General features: G+C 40.1%; 1 protein-coding gene across 3 annotated transcripts in view; it reads left to right on the top strand.

Annotated features, from left to right (window-relative positions):
- The window catches only part of PARPBP (PARP1 binding protein), a 64,318-nt gene that overhangs the window by 40,903 nt on the left and 12,062 nt on the right, over positions 1–11,353 (top strand). For all 3 annotated transcript variants that reach the window (XM_019515365.1, XM_019515363.1, XM_019515364.1), the window contains exons 7-8: positions 5,637–5,820; positions 9,590–9,768. In XM_019515365.1, coding sequence (XP_019370910.1) covers positions 5,637–5,820; positions 9,590–9,768 — 363 coding nt within the window. The remainder of the gene's footprint in view (positions 1–5,636; positions 5,821–9,589; positions 9,769–11,353) is intronic.

Genomic DNA, 11,353 nt, shown 5'->3' with positions numbered 1-11,353 from the left:
CCCTGAGCATTACCCCCCCTGCTGGGCCCTTGCAGATGTGCTCTTTTGATTAATTTTCTCAAAGATCTTCCTAAGGACCGAGGTAAGACTGACTGGCCTATACTTGCCAGGGTCCTCCTTTCTCCCCTTCTTGTAAATGGGGACCACATTGGCCCTCTTCCAATCCTCTGGTACCTGACCAATACTCCAGTCTTTAAGACCACCCAGTTTTTGTTGTATGATCCTGATTCTTATTTGGGTTGCTGATTCCCTGCAACTTTGCCATCAGCAGAGTTCATTAGTATGTTACTACTTTTTTTGTGCCAATATTACTAATGAAAGTATTAAATAAAATCAGTCCTTGAAGAATTCCTTTAGTAACTCCTGTCAATCTCTATAATTCCTTTTTTACTTCTCCATTAGCCCAGGGTTTTCCAAGTTCTTAGCTGCCTGGGGCTGTATGAACAGGGGCTGCGCACTGTGGGGATGGTGACCCCCCGAGCCACTGGCCTTCCCCTTGCTGCAAGCTCCCCCAGGGCTGTGTGCATGTGGCTCCAACCCTCACCATTGTACCATGCATGTTGGTGCACCCCACAGTGCTGCACCACATGTCCCTTTCCCTCCCTTCCCTTCCCTACTGCTATACAGTGTACAGTTTCTTGGCTGTGGGCTCTCCTGCTGCATCCCTCTGTAGTGGTGGGGGACAGGAAGTGAAAGCCAGAGAACCGAGGAAGACCCTGGGTGCAGCAGCAGCCAGAGCAGTGAGGGGGAGCAGTGGCCATGGGGAACCCACAATATAAGCTAGCTGCTTTCAAACTAAAATTAATTCCATCCTAGGTCTCTCATACCACAGTGATAACAAATGGACAATTCCAAAAGGAACTTAAGTGCCTGGCAATCTTGAGCTTCCTTATGCTCTTCTGTGGCCTGAAGCTTCTTTGCCATAGCAGGTCAGAGCTGTTCTGAGGCCTCAGCAAGGGTCCTGGCCTTATGAAACTTGTAGCCACTCCCCTCTGGGTCACCTGACCCCCACTTCCTCCCCCTCCCCACCCCAGAACTGTCGGTCACAACTCTGATTGTGTTTTCTGCACCTGGGGTCATTTTTATTAAAGGTCTCTCCGCTCCTAACAGTCCCTCCAGGGGCCTGGAGCCAGCCTCTCTGGATCGCTCTTAACTGTTACGTTGACGATTGTGTAGCATCATAACTGTTTATATAGGTATCCCTTGATAGCAGTACAGTTGTTATGTTTATCTATACCTAGAGATTATCAAAGTGGGTGAAATAAGATTTAGCTACAAAAAATGGCACTGAATGGATTCAGGTTCACTCCACATTTGTGGCCTGTCTAGTGAATATCCTGATTTCTGAAAGATGCTGCGTGGCAGCATAGAGTTCAGTGTACACATTGACCTTTTTTACTTGATGCCAGTTTCTAAGTCAAATGCAAACTGTAATACTACAGTCTCGTAGTCCTCCCTCCAGAGGCCATAAGTTACCTTTCTCATGGCATTAGGACAACTGCTTGCTAATTACCCAGAGGTGGAATCAATGTGAACTATTTCTAGGAAGAACTATTTTCATAAATAGTTCTTTGAGCTGGTGTTTTCTCATAGATTCCAAGACCTACTTTACCTCCTGGTTGAGAGGAGTCTTCTGGTTGATGAAGGAACTGAGTGAAGATTGTGACTGTCCCACTCATTATTTCTTTTATTATAGAAAGTGAGCATTGCAAAAAGGTGCAGTCATAAGGATGTTGCTAATCAAAATAATCAGAATTTACATGCACAAGGCTCAAGCAGTCAAAATTACACTTTTTACTTCCCAGATTGAGTAAAGGCATTCTGTTGGCAGTGGTCCTCTAATAAAGACAATGAAAAAATAGTATATTAACATTTGGGGACAGATATGGTGGTGAAATATAACATTTCATTGCAATATTACCTTGGACATTAGCCATCTCCATCTCCTTATGCGTAAGTAAATATTATAGTCAAAATAATTTTCCCAGCCATGGACTGGTTAGGATGCACATTCTCAAATTATATCACTTTGGGTAGTTTAGGCTTTCTGTAATGTTTTAAATTAGTAAAAAAAATGTAACTTGAGGTAGACTGAATACTTTGGGCAACGTATTCCAGCCTTGAGTAAAACTAAATCTTGTAACATAGTTTTCTATTATACTGCAATCTGGTGAAATGAAATAAACCATGGCACAGTATTTTAATACTAATCCACATACACATTAGATCCGCACTTTGCCTTGGCCTGTTTATATGAATTCTAGCTGAAGAATGAACAAACTTTTCCTTTCATTCCTCCAGCTAGAATTGTGTATATTTAATGGGGAACTGGAACTGTTTTCCTGGAAAGGAAGAAGGAATAAGGGGAGAAAGAGATTAAATGAACTTTACTCCTTATAGCAAATAACCCCAATTGGCATTAGATAGAGGCAAAAAAAATACTGAATGTTTTTAATTTTTTTTCTTTAACAAAAATAGACTAATATAGTATCCTATATAGTACATAAATATTTGTGTTCAGGGAATTCAGAATAAATTGCTCTCTACATAGCCACATTTTTTATTCCAAATTTATTTGAGCAGGGGGCTGAACTAGATGAACGCCTGAGGTCCCTCACAACCCTAACTGTCTATGAATCTAAGTAACTCAGATATTTTCATAAACTCAGGATTTCTGTAAACAGACGGGAAGGAACTAAACTCAGGAAGGCTGGTAGCTTCTGTTGGTTCCTTCACCTATTTGTCCATCGTATGAGCTTCAAGTTCGATACAGTAGTTTTGGAATAAACATTATTACGGTTACCACAGCACATTTCTCATTGGTAGCAAGCATTGCTTTTCCAGGTGTCAATTAAGCACTGGAAGACACAGGCAATTTGGCTTGTAGTTTCAGGAGACTTGGCTGAAACACTCAATATATGCTTCTTTCTAAGACAGGATTTCTCTAGCAATGATCTGCTTTCACCTCCTGACAATTGCGCTGTATGATTTTTTTTTTCCCTTGACCTTTTCATTCTCCTATGATTAAATTTGACTGTGGTTTTTATAACACTGATTCAACACCATCTAGTTTTCTTTTTATATTGCCTTTCTAAAACTGGATAGTCCCTGACCGGTGTGGAGACAGATGGTGACTTTACCTTCGGCTAAGTTCTAGCATTGTACTTAAATGTCTTCAAAGCAGATTTTTTTTGCCTTTGACTTGCTTGCAAATCTAATCTAAAAAATATACAAATTTTTTATCTTGAATTTAGTAAGGTATAGCCTAAGCAGCTGGAGAAAAGCTATAGGAGACTCAGGGCTGCTTATTTATTTCGGAAATCTTGTTTGACCTCAGCTCCCCTAAACAGCAGCGTCTGGCCCTGTTCTCGTCAGGCAGTTGAATATAAAACAGCTTATACAAGTCAGTTTTTATGCATCAAGGTAGTGCTTGTCCTCACCCTCTGCCGTTTCCTTTCCCTAGTTCCTTTTATTTGTTTAAAGTGTGAGTCTGGCTTGGCTACGTTTCCCCTTGATGGAGGCACTCCCCTTCTGGACTTCAAAAACTCCTGTTAGGATTTATCGGTCTTTCTGGTTTGACAGAGCTTTCTTTTAGGGACACTGCTTGGAGAGCATGCATCAAAGCTAAGAGATTATTTCCAGGAGGTATTGATAAATGTAGACTTCTTTTGAGGCTTTAAAAAAGATGATAATATATCTTGACAGCTCTTCTATAGAATTATTTTTCTAGTGTTTCAGATTTTGAATTCAATATACTAGAGGCATTTTTGCATGTGAAATTTGCTATGAAAATGAGAGGTGTTGTTAATCCATACATTGTCCAGAAAAGAGTGGCACTTGTCAACCTATTGACAAAAGTCCTATAAGTAGAAGTTGGGAGCAGCCAAAAGGGAAAGTTGTAGACTTGATTAGCATGGCATAGTCCTGTGACATTCATAGTCTTGTAGCACTCTTGGCTATCTTGTCTAGAACGTCAGAGATGTTGGCTTTGTCTACACTGGAATTAAACATGTGATTCAGTATGTGTGCAGTATGTGTAGGCCTATCCAGCACGTTCTGCTTGGCTACCAAAAGCAGTGAGGGTATAATAGGTTGTGTTTCAGTATTGGCAAGCTGCCTGAATAGGTTGTTAAAAGTGTGACAGAGTGATTTCACTGCCATTGATAACCACTTTATTTAACTAAAGCTAAATCCAGTATGCCTTCAAAAGCTGAAAGTAAAGCCTTTGATTATACTGTAGACATAGCCCACTGAAGAACAAATTAAACTTCAATCGTTGTTAGATTAAAGGCAAGGTGCAGAGTAGCATGTCCCTTTAAGGGACAAGGGCTCGGATCAGCTATCTCTTTACTTCTTCAGTTGAGAAATGGTCAGATGTTCCCTCTAAGGGTCTGAGAGAAAAGATGCAGAGGGGCTGTGGGAAGAGGAAGGGCTCCTGCACTAGACCCTGAAGCAGGGAAACTGAAGCAAATTAACCTTTTTGAAGTAGTAGCTCTGGGTCCGCAAAGAAACTGCCTTGTCTATTCTGCTTAAGTTTTTTTTTTAATGCTGATAATGAGACTTCCTTGAAGGAGATTTGCATGTGGCAGTGAACTCTTCCTAAACTGCAGAAACAGGGCAGTTGCCTTACACCCAGGCATTTAGCTGCATACACAAGACAAAGACTATTGTAAGAGAAACCTGCACATTAACTGCTAGAGCAGCATGAAACAAGTCTAAGCCAGGAATAGCCAGAGTTACTCACTCTGGGAGCCATATCCAATCCCTGAAGTTCAAGAGCTGGGCAGGGGTGGAGTTGCTGAGTGACCCAGGGTGGAGGTGACCCCCACCTGCACCGCCGAGCCACTCTGGCTTTCCTCCTGGGGAGCATGCCCCGGGGTAAGCAGCACTGCTGCAGCCCCATAGCCACCGTGGGGGAAATGTGAGCAGGGCTTCAGCCAATCTCTGGAAAACCTCAAGTACTGTGCCAGCAAGCCACATGCAGCTTGTGAGCCACAATTTAGCCACTGTGGGTCTAGGTATTACCCCTGAAAAAAAGGTGCTACCTTAAACTCTAGTTAAAAGGTGGAAGGTTGTAGAGGCAGAGAGATTGGTGTTCAGTTTAGGCCAATACTATTGCCTAAGCAAACTAAATTTACGTGTTTATTGAAAGAGTAAATTGTTTATAACGTGTCAGTTTTCACCTAATTGCACTTGCAGTTTTTTAACAAATTGACTGGAAATGTTTGTGTGTGTTTATATTGGAAAGTAACGTATGTCTTACCAATTAATGGTTCATCTCTTCTAGAACCTTATTACACCCTCATCATTTGTGAGCAAACTGTTAAGATGCGTCTTTAAAACATATTTTTTATCATAACTTTTAACTGCTAAGTTATTTCCTCTTCTAGATCACAGTATTACTAAAAGCTGAACTCATGATCTTCTGTCCCCTCCCCCCATCTTTAATTTTTTTTTTCTAGTAAACCATTATGTTAAAGGACAATACTTATTACATACTGCTGTTTGATTTAAAAGATCAAAGCTATTTTCTGAACAGTTTTGATTAACTGTGAAGACACTTGATGTTCAAAACTAATAAGTATACTAAAGCATTGCCAAGATTAATATGGAGATGACCCTATGCCTATTTTCAGAATTGCAGGGGGGCGAATTCTATCAACAGTCAAGATGCATTTGATAAAAAGCCGAAACAGCAGGGATCCTTTCTGTCAAGCAGCTGAGGAAGTTGTACATGATTTGGATTTAAGGATTAAAAATATTATCAATTCTCAACATGAAGCCACGACTGCTAGCACCACTGGAATCAGTCCAGCCCGGGTAATAGGCCTCCTTTTGTTCTCCTATTATTTAGCTTTACAAGAAAGCAAAGGTCTTTTTGGTAACTTGAAATATAGTATAATCCTTTTCCAATTACACAGAATACTGTCATTTCCTGTGTAGTGTGGTTCTCTTTGATTTGTTGGAATTCTCTTAAGTACTTCTGAATTGGGGAACTGTTTTCAAAAAGTCGTTTTAACTTCAACTAAATTTCTCACATTAAAATATAAACAATTAAAATATATATAATCCTTCCCAAACAGCACTTTATAACTTTTATCTGCTAGTAATACAAATGCAATTAAACTGTAATTTACATTCTCAGGTAAGCTATATTAAGATGTAGTTACATTTGAGAATGTATATCAATAATCCGGCATAAAATACATCCAGCATGTGGTTATTCTAGATCTGAGCACTGTAAATGTAGGAGATTCAAAACAGTTACATGCTTGGATTGATTTCAAGTGGCTGTTAAGAAATTAAACAAACTTTCCCATGCCTAAACTATTTCCTTGTACTGGTATCAAGCAGAAATAATTTGATTATAACTAGGGATCCTGGTTTTCTCTGATTTAAAAAAAACCCCAAAATCCCCAAGTTTCAGATTAAAAAAGTAACCCAAAATCCACATTTTTCCATGATTAAAATGAAAGACCACTAATCTATAGATGTGTGTGTATATAGTGGTATTTCATTTTAAACACGGAAACACGTGGATTTTTGGCTTACTTTTTTTAAACCAAAAATTGGGGATTTTTTTTATCAGAGAAAACCAGGATCTCTGATTATAACTAGGCCCATTTACAACCACAAACTCCAAGTTTTAGAAATTCGCTATCAAAAAATGTCTAAGGGAATAAAGTCTAGTGTATCATAAAGGACAGAGTTAAGGGTGCTTAGCTCTCTCACCCGCTCTTTTCAAGCTTAAACGTATTTCTATTTAGTTCTAGAAAAAATATGATTAAACTTTATTTCCCTTCTTTTGTTTTAGTATAATTAAACCTCAATATAAACTACTCTCGTTTTATCCTCAAGTATAACTGTTACAAACTTTGTCTCCGTAAGTATATGTTTATCTGCAGGTTTTATTTTTGTATGTTCTCTGAACAGTGTCAGAATGCTACAATTTAGACATTTCTGTGGATTTGAAGATGTACACTTCAGTCTTATTTTTACTTTAAGGTTTTATATTTTATTAACAGACTTGCCAATATGGCCTGTTTATGTTGTGGTATTCTTTAAGAGGTCAAGGCAACCAGGGTATTCCGGGCAGTTAAGATAGCCAAAATTCTGGCCAGTTTACATATAGACTGCTTTACTAGGATAGCGCAAAGCAGTTAGACTATATATCCTATTTTCCATCTGCTCTCACCTGTTTTCATTGCCTCCATACATCAGCTTACGTTTCCCTGTACCCCCTCCACTTTTCTTCATTCCTATCATTCCCATTCCTTGTGCATATGCATTCTATTTTCCTCCACACACCCATGATTCCCTTTGCCTCTTCATGTGCTTCAAATTTGAAAATAAGTATTTAGGAATAATGTAATTTTTCCTGTTTCTGGATAAATTTACCTCCTCCAGCAAAACTCGTAAAGAATTATATTTTCAAAATGCCTGATGTTTCTTATTGTTCTTGCTGGTGTTGATGTCATAGCTGTGTCTGAACGATACCAGTCTCCTGGTTCCCTGTAGAAGAGCAGTCTTGGAAGATGGTGGGTGCCCTTCCTATGTTGCCACAAAGTGGAGGATGAATGCTTGGTTCCCTTGAGAATAATGAGAAATAAATGCACTTCTCAAAATGGGCACCTGAGGGCAGTCTGTGACTTCAATAGTTTTAGAGACCAATGGGGTAGGGCAACTTTTTGTAGAACTTTGTGTAGAAGTACATGATCTTTTAGCCTCTGTTGAAGGAGCAGTTTCACTGAAGAATGATTGTAGAAATTTGCCATGCAACCTTTAAAAAAAAAAACAACATTTTATGCTTAGTTTTAGTTATTTTTTAAATGACCACTATAAAACTCTTATTTATAATGACATTTTTAATTTTTCAGAAAAATAATTCTAGAATCAGAGTAAGTGCTGTTTTGGAAAAGAGATTGTATATTTCGTCTGTAAGAGGTTGAAACCTTTCAAGGCCAAAATTCAGATTAATCTTACCTATACAGTTGAAACTGGTGCCTTAACAATGTAGTATGGGTTGGAAGGCTGTATATCACTCACTTCTGAATCAAATGTACCTGGAAACAGTTAATTTTTAAAAAATAAATACAGTACAGGGTACTTTTATCCTATGAATCTTTCCACTAGCTGGGTCTTAGAGATCCTTGTGCTGGAGCAAAATAATTATTCCATGGATCAGTTACTTTCTCTATGCTGAAACCTACATTAACTAATGGGAATTGTCATAATTTCCTTCCTGACAAATATATTTTTTTGGCTAAAATATGTTTTGTTGTGATTTGAATTGACAGATGGGAATTGGAGTAGCAGAAGTCATTATTGAGAGCTATTTAATTGATATTTTTAAGGATAGGGAGAAGTGGATTGACACACAATAGGCTCAGCTTTAACAAGCATTGAGATGGGGACTGTTTTTTTTTTTTTTTTTAACTGTTTAGAAAGTGCCTAGTGCATATTTTTTTAGTCTGTGCATGGCTGTCATCAAGAGAGCATCTTTTTCCATCAAAATAAAATTCTGTCATGATACAACATGGTACAGTATGAAAGTCATGATGTGGTAATGTAATAATTACATTGGTTGAGAATAAACTTTATGGAAATTAAATGGTACTAAAATAGGACAATTCTGTAAAACTGTAACAGCCTTAGTTATTAAGAGATTATAACTTATAGTAAATGACTGACATTACTATGGTTTCTTGAAGGCTAAATACACTAACTGGTAGAATTAAGTAGAGGGAGACTGGAAATTGTTCTTTTAAAAGAGGTTTAAAAATAATTAATTCTATAAACTTTGCTTATTACTTGTTCTAACTCTCAAAGCAAATTAACTGCAGCTCAGATAAACAAGAAGTCCTGTATTTTAAAAAAGTCTACCATATATTATGCTTCTGTGCAAGAATATTACTTTTTTGAAGTAGCAAATATGCAAGTCTTGCAGTCCTGTAGTACCTATGAAGTTCAGCATCTGTACTGTTTAACTACAAAACTGAGTACTTCCAGATGTGCTTTGTTATTGTCTTTGAGGACTTCTCTATTCTTAGGGAAATTTGTGAGGGATTCATTATCTTTGAACCTAGAGATTATTATGCCAAATTATCCCTCTGACATTTTTACCCAACCTTGATCAGTTTTTTAGATTTGTGAAGGTAGTTGGTATAAACTTGTAAGAGGGCATGGTGGACTTCTTCAGAATCTACTTGTGTATTGAGTGCCACAGGACATGCAATAGGAAAATATTACTTTTCTTTAAATGTGAACTTCTGTAGTGCAGTGCTGTAGGGAAGGAACTTCTAAATGTTACATTCTGATATTTAGGCTAGATATATTAAGTTCATGCCTCTAGCTGGCAATGAGCTAGATGTCATTACTTGCTTGGGGTAAAGAAGGAACTCCCTTATGAACAAGTTACTCCATAATTGCTGAGAGATTTTTTTTTACCTTCCTCTGAAATATCTGGTACAGGATGCTCTTGGTGATGGGCCATTGTTCTGGTCTATTAGAACAGAAAAACTTCTAACCATTTCTATTTCATGTGCTTATTTTATACTTACTTCTCTATAATAATTTTATTTCCCTTTAGCCAAAATTACATGCCATAAATCATGGCACGGCATACTGTGGCAGAGATACTGTGAAGGCCTTACTAGTGCTTTTGGATGAAGAAGCTGTCAATCCTCCTACTAAAAACAAAGCAGAATTATTATATGATGATGAAAATTTAACTTCATTTGGAATCACCTCTGTTTTGACACTGTTCAGGTCAGTGCTAAAAGATTCTTAAAATGAAGCTTGTAGTAATTTGTCCCTAGAACAAGAATAATATTCTTGAACAAAACAAAGTACTTAGCAGTGGTGTATTGCATGGGATGGTAGAGAAAATTATTTTTCCTAATATCCAACCTAAACTTCCCTTTCTGCTGCAACTTGAGACCATTGGTCATTGTTTTGTCATCTGTCACTGAGAACAGTCTAGCTTAGGGATAGGCAAACCCCGGCACGCTTGCCAATTAGTGGCATGCGGAGACGTTTTCCTCAGCACGCCAGGAGGTGTGCAAGGGAATTGTTTAAAAACTAAATAAATTGTTTTTAAGTTGCTGCTTCAGGCTCTCTGGAGCAGCCACGGGTCCCAGCACTGTGGCAGGCACCAGGGGTGGAGTCAGGAGAACATAGGCAGGGATGCTATATGTGTTCTGCTAACCTGTGCCCTGTCCCCAGGCTGCACCCTCCAGCCCAGACCCTGGAGGGGAGGTGTAGGTGAGTAAGGCTGGGGCCCAGGCAGGTGCTGTGGAGGGCCACTGCTGGTGGCTCCTGGCTGGCTTGGCCCCAAGTGTTATCCACAGTGGCTGTTCCCAGAGCCCAGGGGCTCCTGTGGCTGGATCTCTGCATCAGGGGCAGCTCTGCCCTGCTCATGCTGTGCCTGGCACACAGGGTGGCCGAGCTGGGAGCCTCCTGAGCCTGGTGTCCTGCCCTGGCCAGGTGGCATCCCCTTGTGGGCAAGGCAGCTGCAGCCAGTCCCTGCAGAGCTGTGCAGGCTGGGCCAGGCCCTACATTGAGTACTGCTGGGTGTCCCCACCTGCCCGCTGTGGCCCGAGTCTGTGTGGAGCCCCGGGGTTGTACCCACTTCTCACCCAGCTCCCAGTCTCCTCCGGCTGTCACCTTCGCAATGGCCTGGCCAGGATGGCCTCCCTATGGTGCCTCCCTCCACACCTGCTTCTTCCCATACCGCCTGGACCCTGCCCCAAATGCCTGGCCCTGGTACAGGACACCCTGGTTCTTTCCCCACCCAGATGGGATGGGGTGTCTGTCTGCCTCAGCCCCAGCCAGGCCCTCCTTTCCAGCCCTGGACCTGGGCTTCCCCCACTCTGGGACTGCTGGGGAGGGTCTGAGCACCCGAGCCCTGACAGCTGCTTCTGTGGTGTCACTGCCTCCGTCCTCCAGACTGCCCTGGACCAGCAGGCCTGAGCCGCAGCCGGTAGCGGTGGAGATGTGGGTGGTGAGGGACCATCTTTCTCGCTTTCCTTTTTTTCTCTCCTCATTTTCTTTCTCTCCTCTTTCTCTTTTTTCTCTCCTTTTTTCCCTCTCTTCTCTCTTTTTTTCTCTCTTCTCTTTTTGTCTCTTTTTCTCCCCTTTTTCTCTCTCTCTTCCTTCTTTTTTCTTTCTCTTCTTTCCCTCCCCTCTTTCTTTCTTCTCTTTTTTTTCTCTGTCTCCTTTCTCTCTCTGTCACCAAGTTTAGAATTTTTAGAAAACCTGGTATTTACTGTGTAAAAAAAAAAAAAAAAATCAACGTTTACAATTATTAACTATGTTAATATGCAGTACATCCTGCCATGTCTGTGTGTGTCAT

Source organism: Gavialis gangeticus, unplaced genomic scaffold (assembly GCF_001723915.1).
Source record: "Gavialis gangeticus isolate Ggan-Ray unplaced genomic scaffold, GavGan_comp1, whole genome shotgun sequence".
In the NCBI taxonomy this organism is placed as follows: domain Eukaryota; kingdom Metazoa; phylum Chordata; order Crocodylia; family Gavialidae; genus Gavialis; species Gavialis gangeticus.
The sequence above is the reverse complement of the archived record's forward strand: the minus strand, read 5'-3'. Positions and strand labels throughout refer to the sequence as shown.